At 39.9% G+C, this 21,617-nt stretch overlaps 1 protein-coding gene across 1 annotated transcript in view; it reads left to right on the top strand.

Annotated features, from left to right (window-relative positions):
- Positions 1-8,371: 8,371 nt before the first annotated feature.
- Positions 8,372-21,617, top strand: part of SDAD1 (SDA1 domain containing 1) — a 32,458-nt gene continuing 19,212 nt past the window's right edge. The window contains exons 1-9 of the mRNA XM_036274974.1: positions 8,372-8,560; positions 11,022-11,126; positions 11,843-11,941; positions 12,935-13,045; positions 15,294-15,365; positions 15,441-15,541; positions 17,949-18,006; positions 19,084-19,158; positions 20,775-20,876. Of these exons, the coding sequence (XP_036130867.1) occupies positions 8,471-8,560; positions 11,022-11,126; positions 11,843-11,941; positions 12,935-13,045; positions 15,294-15,365; positions 15,441-15,541; positions 17,949-18,006; positions 19,084-19,158; positions 20,775-20,876 (813 nt within the window). The 5' untranslated portion in view covers positions 8,372-8,470. The remainder of the gene's footprint in view (positions 8,561-11,021; positions 11,127-11,842; positions 11,942-12,934; positions 13,046-15,293; positions 15,366-15,440; positions 15,542-17,948; positions 18,007-19,083; positions 19,159-20,774; positions 20,877-21,617) is intronic.

The following is a 21,617-nucleotide window of genomic DNA, read 5'->3' as shown; positions in this document are numbered from 1 at the left end:
TTAGTGGCAAGATGGTGAGACCTTGGTTCTTATCTTCTTGAAGGAAAAATTTCAGTCAAGAGACAAAGTGTAGCAAAGCAAGCAAGAGTTTATTGGCCATGGAAAAAACACACTTAGGAAAGTGAAACAAGGAAGCTCATAGAAGAAGCAACAGGAGAGCCTAGGTTGGGCTGCTTTGGCTCACTGGGAAGTCAGAGAAAAGGGGGCCTTAGAGACAGATTTAGGGGGTGAGCCCTGGATGAGCTGCCACTGTCCATTGTTCCCCTGGTTGCAAGTCTCCTGGGGTCCCCTAGAGGGAAGAAAAGGGAAAGGAATGGTGCTAGTGTGCTCCCCTGGGGGAGAGTTCACACTGGGCCCCTCATCCTGAGTGTATTTTTCTCTCTTGCAGGTGGGAATCTTAGAGGAGGTCTCAGGGGAGGATCTTATTAGAATATTCATTAGCTTTTGAGGTGTGCTCTTTCAGGGTCGTGGTGCCCACTGATTGGTCAGTACCAGGGCAGGGGGTCATTAGTCAATGATACTGGTCTTGAGGCAGCCACATTTGCCTGGTTTTGCTGCTTTTCTGGGCCTGGAGCTGAAGTACAACTAAGGCCTAGATGTTATCTTTTGGGAGGAAAAAGGAGGTCTAAACCGCATGACTAGGGGAGGACAGGTTACCCTGGGGGCAAGGTTCTTGTTTTCCCAGTTTTGCCCCTTGCTAGACATCCAGGGCTTTCTGTCCTGGTGAGTTTCTGTACCTGGCCCATCGTCCTTGCTCTGCTCATGTCTGTTTACTTGCCTATTATCTCAGTCAGCCAATTAGGAGAAAGGTCTTTCTTTCTTTTTTGTTTCATCGATAGTGATTTGTTACCACTTTATTTATTTATTTGCTTATTTTTAATCCTCATCTGGGAATATTTTTACATTTATCTTCAGACAGAGTGGGAGGGAGAGAGAGAGAAACATTGATTGGTTGACACTCACAGGACCTCATCTGGGGCTGGGCACAAACCGCAACCGAGGTGTGTACCCTTGGCCGGAATCAAACTCGGAACTCTTTGGTCCGCAGGCTGACACTAACCGCTGAACCAAACTGGCCACGGTGAGAAAGGTATTTTTTTAAAAAATATTTTTTCCTTTATTGATTTTAGAGAGAGAGGAAGTGAGAAGGAGAGAGAGAGATAGAAACATCGATAAGAGAAAACATCGATTGGCCACCTCCCGCATGCTCCCCACTGGGTTTGGGCCCACAACCTGGGCATGTGTCCTAACTGGGAATTGAACTGGTGACCTCTTGGTGCCTGGGTCAGTGCTCAACCACTGAGCCACACCAGCTGGACGAGAAAGGTATTTCTTAATCCCTCCAGGGAAAACAGAAATTTGCTTCCTTATTCAAAAGAACTATAGAGAGAGAGATTGCAATCACATGTGCACTAGTGTACTATCACTTTCCTTTTGGGCCTGTCTAGAGACAAGATGAAATTATGTAAGATAAATAGGCAACCTTCTAGTACTGATAAGGGGTTAATCTCCTGGTTTAAGAGATTACCCGAGACTATTTTTTTTTTCCTAAATCCTCACCCACTGATGTATTTATTGATTTTAGAGAGAGGAAGGAGGTAGGGAGAGAGAGAGACAATGATTAGTTGCTTCACCTGTGCACCTGGACCAGGGATGAAACCTGAAACTTTATGGTGTATGGGACGATGCTCCAACCAATTGAGCCACCTGGCCAAGGCAACCTGAGACATTTTGACACAAAATTAATTGAAAATTCAAAGGACAGTTTTTGACTCTACATTTTAAGAAACACATAAATCCCACCCTGGCCAGTTTGGCTTAGTGGCTAGAGCATTGGCCTGCAGACCAAAGAGTTGCTGGTTTGATTCTGGTCAAGGGCACGTACCTTGGTTGCGGTTCAGTCTCCAGCTCTGGTCAGGTGTGCAGGAAGCAACCAGTTGGTGTGTCTCTCTCACATTGATGTTTTTCTCTCTCTCTCTCTTTCCCTCTCACTCTATCTGAAGAAAAAAAAAGGAATAATCAAATTGAAGTCTGTGACTAAGATTATAAACTAGGGTAAATTGATAAAAGATTAGAGGAAAAGATATGGAATTATACATAACTATTTGCTTTCTTTAAAAGTCTGCTACACAGATAAAGAACTTTCATTCTTTAAATATAGTACTTCATTATACTGTTTCGAGTTGACTGTTTTCATATAGAATTTGTTTTTATTTTTATTTGTTGTTAATCCTCACCCGAGGACATTTTCCCATTGGTTTTTAGATAGAGTGGAAGGGAGGGAGGGACAGAGAGAGAGAGACAGAGAGAGAGAGAGACAGAGAGAGACAGAGAGAGACATCTACTGGTTGCTTCTTGCATGGCCCTAGGGGCCTGGGATCTAATCTGCAACCCAGGTATGTGCCCTTGGCTGGTAATCAAACCAGCAACCCTTTGGTCCTCAGGCCTATGCCTTAACCGCTGAGCCAAACTGGCCAGGGCAAGAATTTGTTTTTATAAAAAAGAAAAGCGCTGGCTGGTGTAGCTGAGTTCGTTGGAATATCATCCAGTACAACAAAAGGTTTCTGGCTTAATTCCCGGCTAGAGTGTGTACAGGAGGCAAGTGATTGATGTTTCTCTCTCACATCAGTCTCTTCCCTCCCTCCTTCCCTCCCTTCCTCCCTCCCTCCCTCCCTCCCTCCCTTCTTTCTTCCTTCCCTCCTTTTGTCCTTTCCTCTCCTTTTGTCTCCTTCCCTCTCCTTTTGTCTCACTTCCTATCTCTAAATTAAAAAAAGAAAGAAAGAAAAAAAGAGCCCTGGCCGGTTTGGCTCAGCAGTTAGAGCTTTGGCCCGTGGACAGGAGTCCTGGGTTCGGTTCCCGCTAAGGGCACATACTTCCATTGCAGTTTGTCCCCAGCTCTGGTTGGGGTCGTGTGGGTGGCAACCACTCGATGTTTCTCTTTCTCTTCCTCCCTCTCTCCCTCCTGCTCTCTCTGAACATAAATGCAAAAATGTCCTCAGGTGAGGATAAAAAAAAAAAGAAGAAGAAGAAGAAGAAAGAAAGAAAGAAATAGTTGCTGGTATCTCCATCTCTAGGGAACAAGGCCATGGCCTCTGCCTCTATGCAGAATGTAGAACCAAGTAGGCCATGGGGATCAAGCCTGAAACGGGCATGTGCCCTGACCAGGAATGGAACTTGCCACCTCTTGGTGCATGGGGCACTGCACAACCAACTGAGCCACACTGGCCAGGGGAGTAACAGCAGATCTTATAGAACAAGGCAGTGAATGGCATCAGGTTTATCCCAAACACCCAAGAAATCTGACTACAAAATAAGGGCAAGCCTTTGTTTCTGTTACCTTTTGATGAGATTAACGACTTCCTGTGCAGTGGTCTATCACCAAAGGATCTAGTTACCTCCTCTCTGTTCACAAAACTATTAAAGATCTTTCAAAGCCAACTAAATGTTATCACGCTTTGAGGTTTTAAGTGTAAAGATATAGGAAATAAAACCATTAAATGGTTCTTGGGAAACATTCTGACTTTAAAAACTTGGCTATGATGATTTTAGAGAAGATAATAATCAGAGAAAGATAGTGGAACGTCCTAGTGAGCTTGGGGGTGACAGATTTATCCAAAGGCAGACTCAATAGTTCTCACTATCCACAAAGAGGAAAGGATAGATGGAATAGTGGGCAAAACTCACAGGAAGCTGGAAAGAGAGGTGGTGTTGTGGGGGTGGCGGGGTTGAGGGTGGAACAATAAGAAATTAAACTAGTCTTGAAAAGAACAAAAATTTCTTCTGGTACACTTTTCCTGCGGAGTTTGTCTGTGGTCTTTTTGTAAAATGATGTAATTTTCTTGTTAAAAAGAAAAGCATGAGCTCCCTCCAGTGGCTACACAAACAGTTTTTAAAAACAATATATTTTTATTAGAAAAGTACTGACACATGCTTGGCTTTTCTGAACATAGTCAATACCACTGGTTTCTAGTGAGGGAAACAATAACTAGGATTCACATGTTAGTTACTTTCTGATTTTGAGGTAAATTTCCACTGTGGATATCTAAGATATATTAATTTCTTACTTTAATAAGTCACACAATTGAAGGATTGGAAGAGACTAGAGATTGTTCATTCATTCATTCAACAAATATTAACTGATCACCTACTGTTTGCCATGCGTTGCTCCAAATGCAGAGGATAGGGCAGTGAACAAAACAGAATCCTCATTAAATTCAATCTAGTGCGGAAAGACAGACAATAAACAATTAAGCTCTCTGGTCTATGCTCCAATAAAGAAAATTTTAATCCATTTGAATTCAGATATGATCCATTTTACAATTATAATAGGGTCTCCTTTGCAAAGGTATAAAGAATATTTTCTTTTCTAGAATAATTTACTTCAGGTTAAAAATAATTTGTGAAAGAGAAAAAGATGAAAACTTCCTTTACCAATTCAAAACTAAATATGAGTATAGCATTGATCTGGCTAATATACATTGAACACATGTATATCACGTTACATATAACATAGCCATTATTTATCACTTAAAAAATACATATTCAGTTAGTCATTCTAAATACATACAGTTGTCCCTAGGTATCTGTAGGGGATTGGTTACAGGAACTCCTGCAGATACCAAAATTCACAGGCACTCAAATCTCTTGTATAAAATGGCATAGTACCTATACACATCCTCCTATATAGTTTAAATAATCTCATTAGTGCTCATAATAACTAAAATAATGTAAGCTGTTGTTATACTGTATTGCTTAGAGAATAATGACAAGGAAAAAAACGTCTGTACATGTCACTACAGATGCAACCATCAGGTGTAGTTGGCTACGTAGTACACATCAGTAACAATGCAATATTTTTTTCAAACTTTTTTTTTTTCCAAGTATCTTTGGTTGACTGAATCCAAGAATAAGGATCCCATGGACATGGGGAGAGGGCTTACTGTATTCAGTTAGCCACTCTCAGCCTTAATTTTTTTTTTTCTTATTCCTTACCCGAGGACATTTTTCCTTTTTTTTTTTTGTTCAGATAGAGTGGGAGAGAGGGAGAGAGAGAGAGAAACATCGATGTGAAAGGAACACATCAAGTGGTTGCCACCCACGTGACCCAACCAGGGCCGGGGACAAACTACAACTGAGGTACGTGCCCTCAGCGGGAACCGAACCGGGGTCTCTCTGGAACACAGGCCAACGCTTTAACCGCTGAGCCAAACCGGCCAGGGCTCAGCCTTAATTTTTTCATTCATTTTTTTAAAAAATCTTGCCTTCAGGTGTTTTGGGTAAAGTGCCCTGACAGATATGCCCTCCTTAGATGAGCATATAAAGCCTTGCATCACCCAGACTGCATAACCTCACCCAATTCATTTTTCTCAACTCCTGTTCTGTTGCACACTGCCCTTCCAAACTTTAGTCACACCAAACTTCTAGCCATCTCTTAAATCCACTAGACTTTTTCAAGGCTTTGTACCTTGATACAGGGTCTTTTCTTTTTATCCCACAAGCAGATGGGTAAAACTAGTATGGGTTGATATCTGAATTTTTAACTATTGTTTAGGGAGAAGAAGGAGAACAAGTGAGGAGAAAGGATAAAAGAATAAAAAAGTTAACTAATCTAAATGTCATTTTATCTCCTGAACTCTTCACATGTTATTTATTTTTAGGTGGAATATATATATATATATATATATATATTAATTTATCTTTATTGTTGAAAGTATTACAGATGTCCTCTGTTTTTTCCCACATTGACACCCTCGGGCCCCCACCCCCCCATCCCCCCCTTCACTGAACTATTATCTGTGTCCATGGGTTATGCATATATGCATATACGTTCTTTGGTTAATCTCTTCCCATCAGGCTATTTTCTTTATTTAAAAAGCTTTTCTTTCCCTCCTACAGAACAAGTAATCTTTCAGAATTTCAATCAAATACTATCAAAAACTGAAATATTCTGATTCCTCTAGACCAGTTTGTACTATTGCTTCCATTGATCTATTGTAAGAATACTTTTATTCACTTTATTTATTTATCTTTTAGAGAGAGGGAGAGATAGAAACATCAATCGATTGGCTGGCTCCTGCATGCCCCATACTGGGGATCGAACCTTCAACCTGGGCATGTGCCCTGACTGGGAATAGAACCAGAACCTCAGTCCATGCTCAATCCACTGAGCTCTTTTATTCACTTTAAAAGTGTTTGTCTACCCCTGGCCAGTTTGGCTGTACCGTTAGAGCGTCAGCCTGGGGACCAAAGGGTGTGGGTTCAATTCCCAGTCAAGGGCACATACATGGGTTGCAGGTTCGATCTCCAGCCCAGTTGGGGTCATGCAGGAGGCAACCAATTGATGTACATCAATGTTTCCCTCGCTTCTCCTCTATTTAAGAATTAATGGAAAAATATCCTCAGGTTAGGATTAACAAAAAAATAAATAAATGTGTTTATCTGTCTCCCTTATTAGTCTGTGAGTTTCTTGAAGGCAAATGCTCATGCCTTATTTATTTTCGTATTCTTAGTACCTACACTAATGCCTGACATATGGATGGTGAATAAAAGCTTGTGACATAGCCTGAGTGTTTTATTCACAAGTCACATTTTGTGACTTAAGATGATTATTCATAGTACATAAACATAATTTTGACAGAAATTATATTGAATATTTCAACATATTTTGCTTTAAGAATGCTTTTTGTCTAATATTACCTAATCATTAAAAAAATAAATAAATCTAGCCCTGGCTGGTTTGGCTCAGCGGTTAGAACGTCGGCCTGCGGTCCAGAGAGATTGGGTTCGGTTCCCTCTAAGGGCATGTAACTCGGTTGCAGTTTGTTCCCGGCCCTGGTTGGGTCATGCGGGTGGCAGCCACTCGATGTGTCCCTTTCACGTCGATGATTCTCTCTCTCTCCCCCTCCCACTCTATCTGAACAAAATATGGGAAAATGTCTATGGGTAAGGATAAATAAATAAATCTATGAATTTTTTTAAATAAAAGATTTAATGCTTACATTTAATAACTACACAAGTACTTGATTCAATGGTTAATAAATAGAAGTGATTTTCCAAGTGCAGCTGAAAAACTAATCGTGGTTTGCAAAATGTTCTTGATTTTTTGTGTGCTTAGATGTGATTAGAGTTGTCTTGTTTTTGGCTCAGCCACAGATGACCTTGACTGAAGTTGGTGTTCTGTGAAATTGCTTATTTTAAGCAGGAGAGCACCACTGTCTGTCTACTGCCAAATCAGTTGCCAGCTGACAGCTGTCAGGCTACTTTTTTTTCTTATCTAGTTACAATCAAGACTGCCTGGAGTGAAGTCCCAGCTTGCTCACAGGCTATGGATTTGGACAGCCAACTTGTCTGAGACTGTTTCCTCATCTATAAAATGCAGATAATTATAGTACCTATTTTAGAAGGCTGTTCTGAGGAATATATAAATTAATACACATGAAGTGCTTGGAACAGTGCCTGGCTTAGGGTGTGATCAAGTGTATTTTTATATTAACAGCCCCCTATCTCCTACATTCATGACATATTTATTTTTGCATTGTGACATTGTATAAATGTATTCTCTGGACCGCAGGCCGATGCTCCAACCGCTGGGCAAAACTGGCCAGGGCTAAATGTATTCTCTTCAGATTACCAGGATCTGAATTTAAAATTCTGGTTGAACAGTACTTACAAAGATTGTTAACAGTGATTGACATTTAAGTACAAATTAATTTGCACTTTATTTACTTTTTAAATTTTTTTCTTTATTGCTTTGAGAGAGGAAGGGAGAGGGGGAGAGAGACAGAAACATACATAAGAAAGAACATGAATTGGCTGCTTCCTGCATGCCCCCCACTGGGGATCGAGCCCTCAACCTGGACACCTGCCCTAACTGGAATCGAACTGGTGACCTCCTGGCATGGGTCCAAGCTCAGCCACACCAGCGGGCTTAATTAGCATTTAAGCCAATCAATATAGCACTTCTTTACCAGTCTACAGCTGGATGACATTGAGTTGAAAAAATCCCAAACAAAACTTATAAGGTATTTCAAGTTATACAAAAATACTAATTTACACCTCTCTTTGCTCTTTCTCCCCCTCGTTAGAGGATAGACTACTCCTCATGGATATTTTTAGCTTCTAACTTTAGCCTGTGGAATTTAAAAAAAAAATTAGTAATTCTCATCTGTTTCACAAGAGTGTGTCGGGGAAATAATATGTGTGAAAACAACTTCGCGTTTTAGAATAGCGCAGAAACGACCGGCAGCAGCAGCGGTTGGCCGAGGAATAAAACCGCCGTATCAACCACGGAGCATTGCGGCAGAGCAAGTTTGACACTCCGAGGCTGCCGTAGTCTAGCCTTGCTGCGCGCCCCACGTGCTGCTTCCGGTCGTAGTGGGACACACGATTCCCAGCCGCTGCTGGCACCGCTCGTAGTTGCCAGCGGTGTAGGTATTTTTTTTTTTCGCCGCGGAGCTGGTCAGCAGCCAACATGTCCAACAGAAACAACAACAAGCTGCCCAGCAACCTGCCGCAGTTACAGAATCTGATCAAGCGGGACCCGCCGGCCTACGTGGAGGAGGTGGGGTTGCGCCCTGGCGACGCTAGAGGCCGAGGCGCGACTGGTGGACACACCAGTGGGGTTGGGGAGGCGTGGAGTGGAGTTGGGATCCGGCTGGCCGCGTGTGCTGCTCTTAGGTTCTGGAGTCTTTCGTGAAGTGAGAAGGGGTTGGGGAAGGGACATGCTTTAGGGTTCGTTCTCCACCTCTTGGGGCTCTGCTGTCCCTTTGGATGTTTCTACCTGCTGTGCAGACCTCGCTGTCACGGACCTTTAAAGACGTCGTTTGCTTTAGGGCTTATCTCTGATCTCACAGAGATGGAAAGACAAATGGCCCGCCCCCAATCTCCAACTTCTATGTAGTTTTCTCTGCCTTTTCTTTTCAGAAGCTACTAACTTGAATTACTTGGTAACACTTGATGAATCGTCTCGTAGGATCCTTTCGACCGACGTCAGTGTCCGAGCCCGCGCTCTGCGGGTTCTTGTGTTGGGAAGGAGGGGACGTTCCAGAGTATAAGGGGCAGACGCAGGCGCTTTTATCTCGTTAAACCAGGATTCGGCCTCCTCGGAAGCTTGCATGACCTGGATGTCAGCATTTGCTTCCGGAAAAGATGAGGTTCAAAATTAAGGTTAGGTCCAGGTTGTGAGGGACTTTGTATAGTGACTTGATACAGATTGTGAAAATGGAGGGTGTTTGAGCTGAGAAGCAACTAAATGAAAATGGTGATTTTGATATATTAATTTGTCAGATGTGTTCTTCAGACAGCCATTTGTCTGACAGGCATTTGCTGCAATTGTTTGTGCTTCTTCCTCACTAGATTGTGATTTGTTCAATGGCTAACGCAATTACTCATAGATTGCCCTTTTCACCCTCCCCAACTTGTCACTTAGAAATATTTAATTAACTCCTTTTTAACAAATAGCAGTTTCAATGGTTTAGGTCAATGAGTATAGAGAGCCTTTCCAAGGAAAATAAAGAGTAAGGAACAGATAACAAGAAATTAATAGGCAAGATGGTAATATGTGTAGAGCAGTATATACAACCATTGACAAAGTAATAGTTTTATCTGTATAGTGCTGTATTTAAGAGCATTGGTTTCAAAACTAACTCTACATCCTGGTCCTGCTGTTGACCAGTTGTGTTACTAGGGGACATTAATCATTGAGCCCATTTTAATATGTAACAGATAATTCTTACCTCAGAGAATTGCTTTCATTCACTTAACGAATACATATGCAAATCTACACATATTGTACCTACTGTGTGTCAGTATAATTCCAGACACTGGGGATACAATGATAAATAAGACAGCTATGAGAGCCTTCTTCTCTTGGACTTATGCTCTAGTGATGGTAGACATATAGTGGTAAGGACTATGGAGAACGTAAAACTGGATATGAATATGTCCTGATCATCTCAAGGCAGATAGTGGTGGCTGGGCTGGAGTGGGAAAAGGATCTTGCCAGAAGCAAACTGACTTCTGGGCTGCTCTCCTCACTCCTGTCAATGGCAGTAGGGTGTCAAGAAAGAGAGGGCCTTATCTGAAGCATGTAGGAGACTATATGCAGGTCTCTATCTTAAGTCTTACTCTTAGACAAAGCTGAAGGCCTACCAGTTTTGTTGGGGAAATCAACAGTTACATTTTTAACATGCTAAGTTTAAAATGTCTGATAGACATCCAAACAGAGATGTCAGACAAGTAATTGGATATATGAATTTGGAGTTCACTACATCATTTAGAGCTTGTGATATTAAGAAATATTCATTTTCATAGTCTCTCTCTCTCTTTCACACACACACACACACACACACACACACACACACACCTTAAAGCTGTGGTTTAGGGATGAAGAGTAGATATATAGAACTAACTGATGTCTGGTGTTCCAACATTAGATTATTACCTTTTAGGATTAAACATAATTAAATGGGATAATGTACACCGTGAGCTTGGCACATAGCAAGTGCTGAACAAGTGGAAGCTATTATCATTATTTCTGTGTATCTATTGCTTTTGGCTGTTAACACATTCTGTCTTTAATTCTAGGACAGAATCTTAATCAGTAGAAGAAGGAATTTTGACTGGAGTGCTTCATGTTCTTGAGAGATACATAATTTACATTTTCTGACGTGGTATTTTCCGCTGATAAGAGTGCTCCATATAGATACACAATGTAGAAGGGGTCATTTGGATAGTAAATGTCAGAATAGGGCCAGAATATGAGTTTTTGACTTTTGGCTTCTGTTTTTTACACTGTACCACCTAAATTTCTAATGATAAAGGAAAGGGTCTTTATCTGTGATGTGCACAAAGTTTTCAAAACTTACTTTGAAAATACAGTTAAGGAAAAGTGTTTTTACATACTTTTTGTCACATCTTTTTCTCCATACCACTATCACAGACTTTTACTAAGTAATTTTTTATTCTGTACTGAGCAAATCATATAATAAAAGGTGACCAACTTAAATTTTATTTTTTTACAGTTTCTACAGCAGTATAATCACTACAAATCCAATGTGGAGATTTTCAGATTACAACCAAATAAACCCAGCAAAGAACTGGCAGAGCTGGTCATGTTTATGGCACAGGTAAGATTATTTCAAACAAAGACGAGTTTTACAGTTTGTAGAATATTTTTCCAGTAATAGCCAACATCATTCCATTCGAGAATAAAAGCTTCATTTATTTATTTATTTTTATTTTTTTATTCTCACCTGAGGACATTTTTCCATTTTTGTTCAGATAGAGTGGGAGGGGAAAAGAAGAAGAGAGAGAGAGAAACATTGACGTGAAAGGGACACATCGAGTGGCTGCCTCCTGCACGACCCCAACCAGGGCCAGGAACGAATCACAACTGAGGTATGTGCCCTTGACTGGAATCGAACCCACAACTCATTGGTCTGTGGGCCGACGCTCTAACCGCAGAGCCAAATGGCCAGGGTTTCATTTAAAGAAAAAAATTTAAAAAATTTTTCCCTTTTTGCAAACTTTATTTTCTCTGTGTGGTGAATTAGAAGATTTTGCTGGAACTTTTCATAGAACCACCCAAGGCAAAACGTTCAAACTATTTGTTTTCTTCAAATTCATTATAAAATCAGATTCTAAATCGTATTGCACATATTTTAATTAAGAGGAAATATGAAAAAGATCAGAGAAATTGACATGTAGAAGAAAAAGACATGATTTGGAACCATCTACCTTTATGAAATAGCCTTTACCCTCCTTTTGCGGAATATCTGAAATACATGCATATGAATAAAAGGCGAGAAAGAGAGACTTCAGGAGAGTCTTTGTTTTGTTACAGATTGGTCACTGCTACCCAGAACATTTAAGTAACTTTCCTCAAGAGTTGAAAGATCTTCTCTCCTACAATCACACTGTCTTGGATCCAGATCTTCGAATGGTAGCGTTTGGATTTGGATTGATAACTTGTGCTGTGTTCGTGTGTATGCATGTAATATGTGTTTAAATGAAAGTAGCCTCTCAACTAAACATCTTTTTAAATTGTAAAACAGAATGTGTCGCTCCTTACTTAAAATTCTTCTGTGGCTTCTTTTTATACTTAGAATTAAACTCAAATGTATTTTCATGGCCTGTAAATTCCTACATCATTTGCTTCCTGCCTCTGTGTGTGTGTGTGTGTGTGTGTGTGTGTATTAATCTCATCATCTTTTCTACTATACTCCTCTTTTTTATCTTTTTGTTCTTCCAGCATGCTAACCCTCCCAGTATGTTCTTTTCCCTCTTTTGAATAGGTGATATCACTCTGGTCATTCAAATCTCACACACATGAAGAACTTTAATTACAATTTATGGTTTATACAGTGCTTAATTTAATAAATTTGTCTATTAAATAGCCAGTTTGGATGTGTAAATATGGTCACTTTAGTGGTTGACATTGGGTCCTGGGCAAGAGATCCCTTTTTCCAATCCAGTGCACCCATTTCCCCTACCTAATGACCCCCAGCTACGCTATTTCTGGAGCATTGTTCTTAGCTAAATGGGAGACCTAGCACCTGGGAAGTTGCCCTTGCTAGTACCTGACCAACCCAGTGGCATGAAAACCCAGCCCCTTTCCCTTAAGGTGGGTCCTTCTTTGTGTTGCAGTTTGTTCTCCCTGTGTGAAGTAGCCACAATGTATCAATTATATTGCCTTGTTTTACTTCCTTTGTGACACTTACTGAGATACTCCTGTTTATGTGCTTACTTTCTTATCTGTCCTCTCTTCTGCTGCACCCCCAGTGTGTAAGGTCCATGAGGGCAGAGACTATCTGTTCTGATGCCTAGAATAATGCCTGGTTAGTAGGAGATATTACACTCTTTTGGGATATACATGGTCTATTTTCTTATCTTAATTTTACATTGTTTTATAGTATGTTTTCTTTTTCTTCCTGAGACATTTTGCAAAGCTTTGATCTTGCTGAGAAATAAGAATCTCATCAGTCCCTCAAGTTTGCTAGAACTCTTCTTTGAACTTCTGCGTTGCCATGATAAGCTTCTGCGAAAGGTAAAGAACAAAATTGCTTTTTTTTCATATATCATTTTTTTCCTGCATGAAACTTGTAAAGTGAATTCTTGATGCTTCACATTATTGGATGAAGTATGGTAATAATAGCCAAATGTTTGCTTACTTTTTGCCAGGTACCTTTCTCAGAGCTTTTAAAGTATTTATTTGTTTATTCACAAAATGACATAAGGTGTAGTAGTAGTAGAAGTAGTAGTAGTAGTAGTAGTAGTAGTAGTAGTAGTATTTTACAGATGAAAAGGCTGAGGTAGAGTAACATGCCCAGAGTCACACAGATTCTGAGTGGTGAGCAGAAGTATAAACCCAGGCATTCTGGCTCCAGAACCCAAGTCCTTTGTCACTACACTAACTGACTAAATCAGAGCGTGGACTGTCCACTCATGGCTATAACTGCTTCACCTTAGCCCCCAAGAAACTAAATTTTTTGTTATTACTGCTTTTTTATTACTTTGTATTTGTTTATATAAGTAATATCAGAAGCTGAAGGTTTATGAAAGAAATTTAAGAAAGAACTTAACTTCACATTCATTAACTTAATTTTTTTCAAAGTGTTTAGAGACTGCCACCATTTCATTTTAGCAATTGTACTGCTTGGTCTAACTTGTGGGATAAAAATTGTCCATGGGAGTGTATCTTGAGCACTAAATGATACTTGTATTGCCAACATAATCTTGCATGGAGTTAGGGGTTCAGTAAATGGAGCAACTCTTCTTTTTTTGAAAAGACGATTTTATTGAGATATAACTCACACACAATTCATCCGTTTAAAGTGTACAATTCAGTGGTTTTTAGTATATTCACAGAGTTTGCAAGTATCAAATCAATTTTAGAACATTTTTATCACCCTCAAAAGAAACCCTATTCCCATTAGCAATCATTCCTCATCACCCCATCTCTCCCAGCCCTAGGCAACCACTTTTCTATTTTTGGTCTTTATAGATTTGCCTACTCTGGGTATTTCATATAAATAGACTCATACAGTATGTAGTTTTTTTGTGTCTGATTTCTTTTTATGTTTTTTTTTGTTTTTTTTTTTTTTTATCCTCATCCGAGGACATTTTTCCATTTTTTGTTCAGGTAGAGTGGGAGAGAGAGAGAGGAACAGAGAGAGAGAAACATCGATGTGAAGGGACACATCGAGTGGTTGCCACCAGCACAACCGACCAGGGCCGGGGACAAACTGCAACCGAGGTACGCGCCCTTAGCGGGAACCGAACCCGGGTCTCTCAGGACTGCAAGCCGACACTCTAACCGCTGAGCCAAACCGGCCAGGGCTGTGTCTGATTTCTTATGTTTTCAAGGTTTATCCACGTTGTAGCATGTGTCAGCATTTCTTCATTCCTTTTTGGTGCCATTCCATTATATGGTTATACCACTTTTTTTTTTTTTTTTTAATCCTCACCCGAGGACAGTCTTGCATTTATCTTCAGATAGAGCAGGAGGGAGAGAAGGAGGAAGAAAGAGAGAGAAACATCGACGTGAGAGAGACACATCAAGTGGTTGCCATCCACACGACTTCAGCCCGGGTGGAGGATAAACTGCAACTGAGGTACATGCCCCCCAGCGGGAACCGAAGCTGGGACTCTCTGGTCCGCAGGCGGACGCTCCAACCACTGAGCCAGATTGGCCAGGGTGGTTTTACCACTTTTTAAAAAATTCATTAATTAGTTATTGGGCATTTGGGTTGTTTTCACTTTTTGACTATTATGAATAATGCTGCTATGAATGTTTATGTGAACATTGGTATGAAACTATGTTTTACTTTCTCTTGGGTATATAACTAAGAGTGGAATTATTGGATTATATGGTAACTCCATGTTTAACTTTTTCACAGCAGCTTTTCTTTTACATTTTAGCTGCTGCTTTTTTAAAAAATCCTCACCTGAGGATATTTTCCCATTTATCATCAGATAGAGTAGAAAGGGGGGAGAGAGAGAGAAACATTGACATGATTGACTGGTTGCCTCCCGCATGACCCAACCAGGGCCAGGGACAACTGAGGTACGTACCCTTGACCAGAATCGAACCCGAGATTGGTCCACGAGCTGATGCTCTAACTGCTGAGCCAAACCAGCCAGGGCACTGCTGCTTTTTGTTTTGTTTTTGGTCTCTTTTGTGATAAAATAAAAAGTAGATAATATTAAATCCTCCTGTACATTTGTACTTTTCTCCAAATTAAACAATGTTTGAAATGTTGGTTAATATATATGTTTTTGTTTCTTTTCCTCAGACTTTATATACGCATATTGTGACTGATATCAAGAATATAAATGCAAAACACAAGAACAATAAAGTCAATGTAGTAAGTACCCTTCTGTTTTCCATGTTGCAGCATTGTACCATCAGTGTACTAAGGCTTCCTTCTCTCTCTCTTTAGGTGTTGCAGAATTTTATGTACACCATGCTAAGAGACAGCAATGCAACTGCAGCCAAGATATCCTTGGATGTGATGATTGAGCTGTACAGAAGAAACATCTGGTAATACATATGTGTTTGTCTCTGGAGAAATAGAATCTTTTGTTCATTTGTAATTGCTACAGAGCACAAACACAATTATTTTTCTTGGTCTTGAGCTCTTTAATATACCTCTCTCATAGATTCAATTGGAAGTAAAAATGGAGAGGCCATACAGATGGCTAACAACAACACTGGCTACCATTTGTTGAGCACATACATTTTATGTTACTTGTTCACCCTTCTAAACAAAGTAATGCAGCTTATCTGGAATTATTCTCACTTGATAGGTATTGAAACTGTAGTTCATAGAGCTTAAGGTTAGTAGCTAATAAAGGGCAGAGCTTAAATTCAGACCCAGATCTGTCTGACTCTGCAATCTGTGCTCTTTCTACTTTGCCATTCTGACAGTTTTCAAGTCAATTTATTCTATTTTTGTAAAATATTAATGATTTATGAACTTTGATGTGTTGGTATAATGCCTCCAACTCATGTCTTTTGCTTTCCCTATTTATTTATTTACATTTTTTTCCTTTATTGATTTTAGAGAGAGGAAGGGAGAGGGAGAGAGAGGTAGAAACATTGATGAGCAAGAACATTGATTGGCTGCCTCCTGCATGCCCCCCCACTGGGGATTAGACCCACAACCTGGGCATGTGCCCTAACCGGGAATGAAACCAGCGACCTCTTGGTGCATGGGTCAATGCTCAACTATTGAGCCACAGTGGCCCAACCTATTTATTTATTTAACTATATATAAAAGTAGTAAAAATTCATTGCAACAGAAAATTTGGAGAGGCTAGAAAAGTTTTTTTAAAATGCTGTTTGATAGCCCTGGTTTGTTTGGCTCAGCAGTAGAGTGTCGGCCTGTGGACCAGTGAGTCTCATGTTCAATTCTGGCCAAGGGCACGTACCTCGGTTGCGGTTTGTTCCCGGCCCTGGTCCAGGTCGTGTGGGAGGCAAACACTCGATGTGTCCCTGTCACGACGATGTTTCTCTCCCTCCCATGCTATCTGAAGATAAATAGAAAAGTATCCTTGAGTGAGGATTAAAAAAAAAGAAAAAGAAAAATGCTATTGATAGTCTCACCACCCAGAGACAGTCTCTGTTAGTAGTTTATGATAATTCCTCCTGTGTTTTCTTTAAAATGAATTTTTACAGTTAGATTTTTGCTATATTAATAGTTTTTTATTCTGTGTTTTTTATTTGTAAAAACCTCTTTAGTAGGTTCCTATGTCATTAAAATTCTTCATAAGTGCATCTTTTTTTTTAGAGAGAGAGAAAGAGAAAGAGAGAGAGAAAGTGAAACATTGATTTGTTGTTCCACTTTCTGTACTCTCATTGGTTGATTCTTTTTTTTCCCCTATCCTCACCCGAGGCCATTTTTCAATATTTTGTTCAGATAGAGTGGGAGGGAGAGAGGGAGAGAGAAACATCGACGTGAAAGGGACACATCGAGTGGTCGCCACCCACATGACCCAACCAGGGCTGGGGACAAACTGCAACCGAAGTATGTGCCCTTAGCTGGAACCAAACCCGGGTCTCTCCGGACCGCAGGCCGACACTCTGACCCCTGAGCCAAATCGGCCAGGGCTCATTGGTTGATTCTTATGTGCCCTGACCAGGGATCTAACTCACAACCTTGCTGTATCAGGATGACACTTTAACCAATTGAACTACCAGGCCAGGGCCATAAATGCATCTTTCTTTTTATCCTCACCTGAGGACATTTTTACATTTATCTTTACATAGAGCAGGAGGGAGAGAGGGAGGAAGAGAGAGAAACACCGGTGCGAGAGAGACACATCGAGTGGTTGCCACCAACACAACCCCAACCGGGGTCGGGGACAAACTGCAACTGAGGTACGTGCCCTCAGCAGGAACTGAACCTGGGACTCGTGGGTCTGCGGGCTGACGCTCTAACTGCTGAGCCAAACTGGCCAGGGCCATAAGTGTAACTTAATGGCTGCTTAATATTAACTTAATTAAATTAAATAGTCAAACTGTGGTCGACCATTTAGCAACCCATGACTTTTTAAAATATTACAGCTATTTTAACATGTCAGAAATATTTTTTACATTGTTTATTTTGTGCCATTATCTGTGCTGTCAAATACAATAGACTGAAAATTTACTTTATTTATTTATTTTTTTCCTCACGCGAGGATATTTCTCCATTTTTTGTACAGATAGAGTGGGAAGGAGAGAGAGGAAGGGAGAGAGAGAGAGAAACATCGACATGAAGGGACACATCGAGTGGCTGCCACCCGCACAACCAACCAGGGCTGGGGACAAACTGCAACTGAAGTACGTGCCCTTAGCGGGAACCGAACCCGGGTCTCTCCGGACCGCAGGCCGACGCTCTAACCGCTGAGCCAAACTGGCCAGGGCCTGAAAATTTACTTTAAAACATTTATTTGTCTTCCCCCAGGAATGATGCCAAAACTGTCAACGTGATCACAACTGCATGTTTCTCTAAGGTCACCAAGGTGAGTGTCTGTAGGGCTGTGTGAAGGCACTGTCTGCGTGTGGTCTGCTTCTCCAGACAGCGTAAAGGAGATGGCATATGAGGAAGAGCGAGTATGTGAATGTGCAGTTCATGTCACTGATGCTCACTCTCTGTTTAGGCTACTTCCCTGGTTCATCAGCCTGTGCTTTAGAGGAGCAGAACAAAATTATCATAAGTTCTTTTTTTTTTGGTATCCTCACCTGAGGACATTTTTGCATTTATCTTCAGATAGAGTAGGAGGGAGAAAGGAGGGACGAGAGAGAGACACACATTGATGAGAGAGAGACACATCGAGTGGTTGCCACCCACTCGACTCCAACTGGGGCCGTGGACAAACTGCAACTGAGGTACGTGCCCCCAGCAGGAACCAAACCTCCCGGGCCTCTGGTCTGCGGGCCCACGCTTTTAACTCCTGAGCCAAACTGGCGGGGCTATCATAAGTCCCCCCCCCCCCCACATTATTGAATTTATTGGGGTTACACTGGCTGGTGCACAGTTCTACATATCATGAGTTTTTTAAATGCTATGTATTAAACAATAGCCTCAGAATTTATTTTATGTTTTGTTTTTTTCCTCCTATAATTCTTGACTATTTTTTTATTGGGCTCAGATACAGCTGAAAGAAATTTAAGGCTGTGTTTGATTTTCTGGGGTTGTAATGTCACTTTTTTGTGGGAGATGTGGAAATTCTTATTTATTCATTTATTTTTTTTAGTGAGTGAGAGGAACATCGATTTATTGTTCCACTTATTTATGCATTCATTGGTTGATTCATGTACGTGCCCTGACCAGGGATCAAACCCGTAACTTTGGCGTATCAGGTTGATGCTCCAACCAACTGAACTACTGGATAGGGCATGGAAATCCTTGACAGCCTATTTGAAGGATAACTGTGTGGAGCCTAGATGTTTTTATCTAAGGTTTTTTAAATTATATATTCTTTAGGACAAGTGATTTTCTTTTTACTTATTTCTTAGTATGTACACATGTATAAGGTATAGATAGAAGTATTTATTCTTTGTTATAAGATGGGATGAATAATTGACTTTGTTTTTAGATATTAGTTGCTGCTTTGACATTCTTCCTTGGGAAAGATGAAGAGGAGAAACAGGACAGTGACTCAGAATCTGAGGTTAGTTTAAGATGCTTCTGAATTTTACAGATTATGAGATTTCATTATTGCTGTGAGTACAAATTATAAAGTACATGACTGCTTAAGTTAGAAAGAAACTTAACCTTGATTGAGTTCTGCCATGCTGAGATTTTAGTGTTTAGAATTTGTCACTTAACTTCAGTAAGATTGGTTAGGTAACTAATAAAACTTAGATTCATTCAGCCTTGTTCTTAGTTCTGAAGCAACACCTACATCTCACTATAGAAACCTAGAATGAAAATTGCTTCCAACATATTTTTAGGTGAGTGTTGACATCGTAGAAGTTCAGAGTGGGGAAATGGAGGGTAGTAATATCTTGGCACCTTTAAAAGGGAAAATCAAAATATATGATGTTATGAAATTTTCTTTATTAAAACATTTTTTATTAAAATAAGAAAAAAGTTTTCCATTTTAGCATTTTGATAATATTGGAATATGTAATAATATCTTGTAATTCATATTGCTATTATCTTATAAAGTAGTCTGTGAACAACACATTTTTATTATAAAAAGTTTCAGATACTGTAGATAAAATAGAAGTTTTCTTGACACTGTTTTATTTCCACTTCCCAGTTTCTTCTTCACAGATAACCATTTTGTTTTCCCTTGTATTTATATATGTAGGTGTGTATATATTATCTTATATGTGTAGTGGGTTTTTATTCTTATTTTTTATATACATTTTTATTTTTTTTTTTTAGAGAGGAAGGGAGAGAGAGATAGAAACATCGATGTGAGAGAAAAACATCTATCGGCTGCCTCCTGCACACCCCCTACTGGGAATTGAGTCCGAAACCCAGGCATGTGCCCTGACCAAGAATCGTACCAGAACCTCTCAGTCCATGGGAGAATGCTTAGTCCACTGAACCACACCAGCCAGGTTGCTAGTGGGTTTTAAAAAAAATATGTGTAAATAATACACATATTACTGTGCAACATGTTTTCTTTCTGTTGATACATATTGATATACTAATGCATTTAGATTTTGGTGCAGGTTTTTAAACTTTTTTTTTCTTTAGTGATTTTAGAGACAGGAAGGGAGAGAGAGAGAACATCGATCAGCCGCCTCCTGCACGACCCCCACTGGGGATCGGGCTCACAACCTGGGCATGTGCCCTGACCGGGAATCGAACCGGCGACCTCTTGGTGCAGGGTCAATGCTCAGTCACTGAGCCACACCGGCCGGGCTTGCATTTAGATCTTTTTTGTTAGTACATGTAGATCCACCATATGATTTTTAACCTCCAGATGTTATTTCTGAATATGAATATATTATAGTTTAAACATTTTTCTGTTCATGAATATTTACTTCCAATTTCTTTTTTCAAATAAAAACAATGCTGCATTCTGTCAATATATTATACTTAAATAAAAATTAAAGTGAAAATACAAAGATAAAAATCTTTGTGTGTACCTGTTAGTACACATGGGAAAATATTTTTTATTGAATTTTAGAAGTCATGTTCCATTTTAATAGCTATGTTCAAAGAGTGTAAGTACAAGGAAATGGTTGAAAGGATTACTCTTTGCTTCTATGTAGATTTTCCTTATTTACAGTTATACAAAGTAGTTTTTTTTTTTTTTTTTTTTTTTAGGATGAAGGACCAACAGCAAGAGACCTGCTGGTGCAGTATGCCACAGGGAAGAAAAGCTCCAAACACAAGAAAAGGTTGGAAAAGGCTATGAAAGTGCTCAAGGTGAGACTTGTACCTGGGAAATGAGGGTAGGAATCATTAGAATATAGGAAAGGTTTTCAGCAAAAGCTTTTAAGAATTTGAAATAGCCCTGGCCTGTTTGGCTCAGTGGTTAGGGCATTGGCCTGCAGTCTGGAGAGACCCAGGTTCGGTTCCCGCTAAGGGCACATACCTAGGTTGCAGTTTGTCCTCGGCCCTGGTTGGGTCATGTGGGTGGCGACCACTCGATGTGTCCCTTTCACATCGATGTTTCTCTCTCTCTCCCTCCCTCCCACTGTTTCTGAACAAAATATCAAAAAAAGATGTCCTCGGGGGAGGATAAAAAAAAAATTTGAAATAAAGAAATCATATTTTTGAAAGACTTAGACATATGTAATGAATTTTTACGCACTAATTTTTAGATGAATATTTTCAGCTCTAGCAAAATCTATGACTTGAATTAATTTGATTAAATTTACTTTTCACTTGTTATGATTGAGATGACCTGTATTCAGAGATCTTTGGTAGGCATGTCTTCTCAGAAGAGTACACGAATAAAGTACATTTTATATTTTGTAAAGATTATTCCAGGAATCATTAATTTGGCCATTATATGGTTTAATTTTATATTGCGAAATTCCTTTAAGTCTTACGGGTACTAATAGGTGAATCTTAAAAGACTAAAACCATCTGTACTTCTATGAAAGAAAGGTTTCTGGAACAAAGTTGTTGTTTTTTTAAATAGTGTGGCGGACTTGATAACAG

This window comes from Molossus molossus, unplaced genomic scaffold (genome assembly GCF_014108415.1).
Source record: "Molossus molossus isolate mMolMol1 unplaced genomic scaffold, mMolMol1.p scaffold_m16_p_1, whole genome shotgun sequence".
Taxonomy (NCBI): domain Eukaryota; kingdom Metazoa; phylum Chordata; class Mammalia; order Chiroptera; family Molossidae; genus Molossus; species Molossus molossus.
Note: the sequence above shows the minus strand (reverse complement) of the source record. Positions and strands in the feature narration are given on the sequence as shown.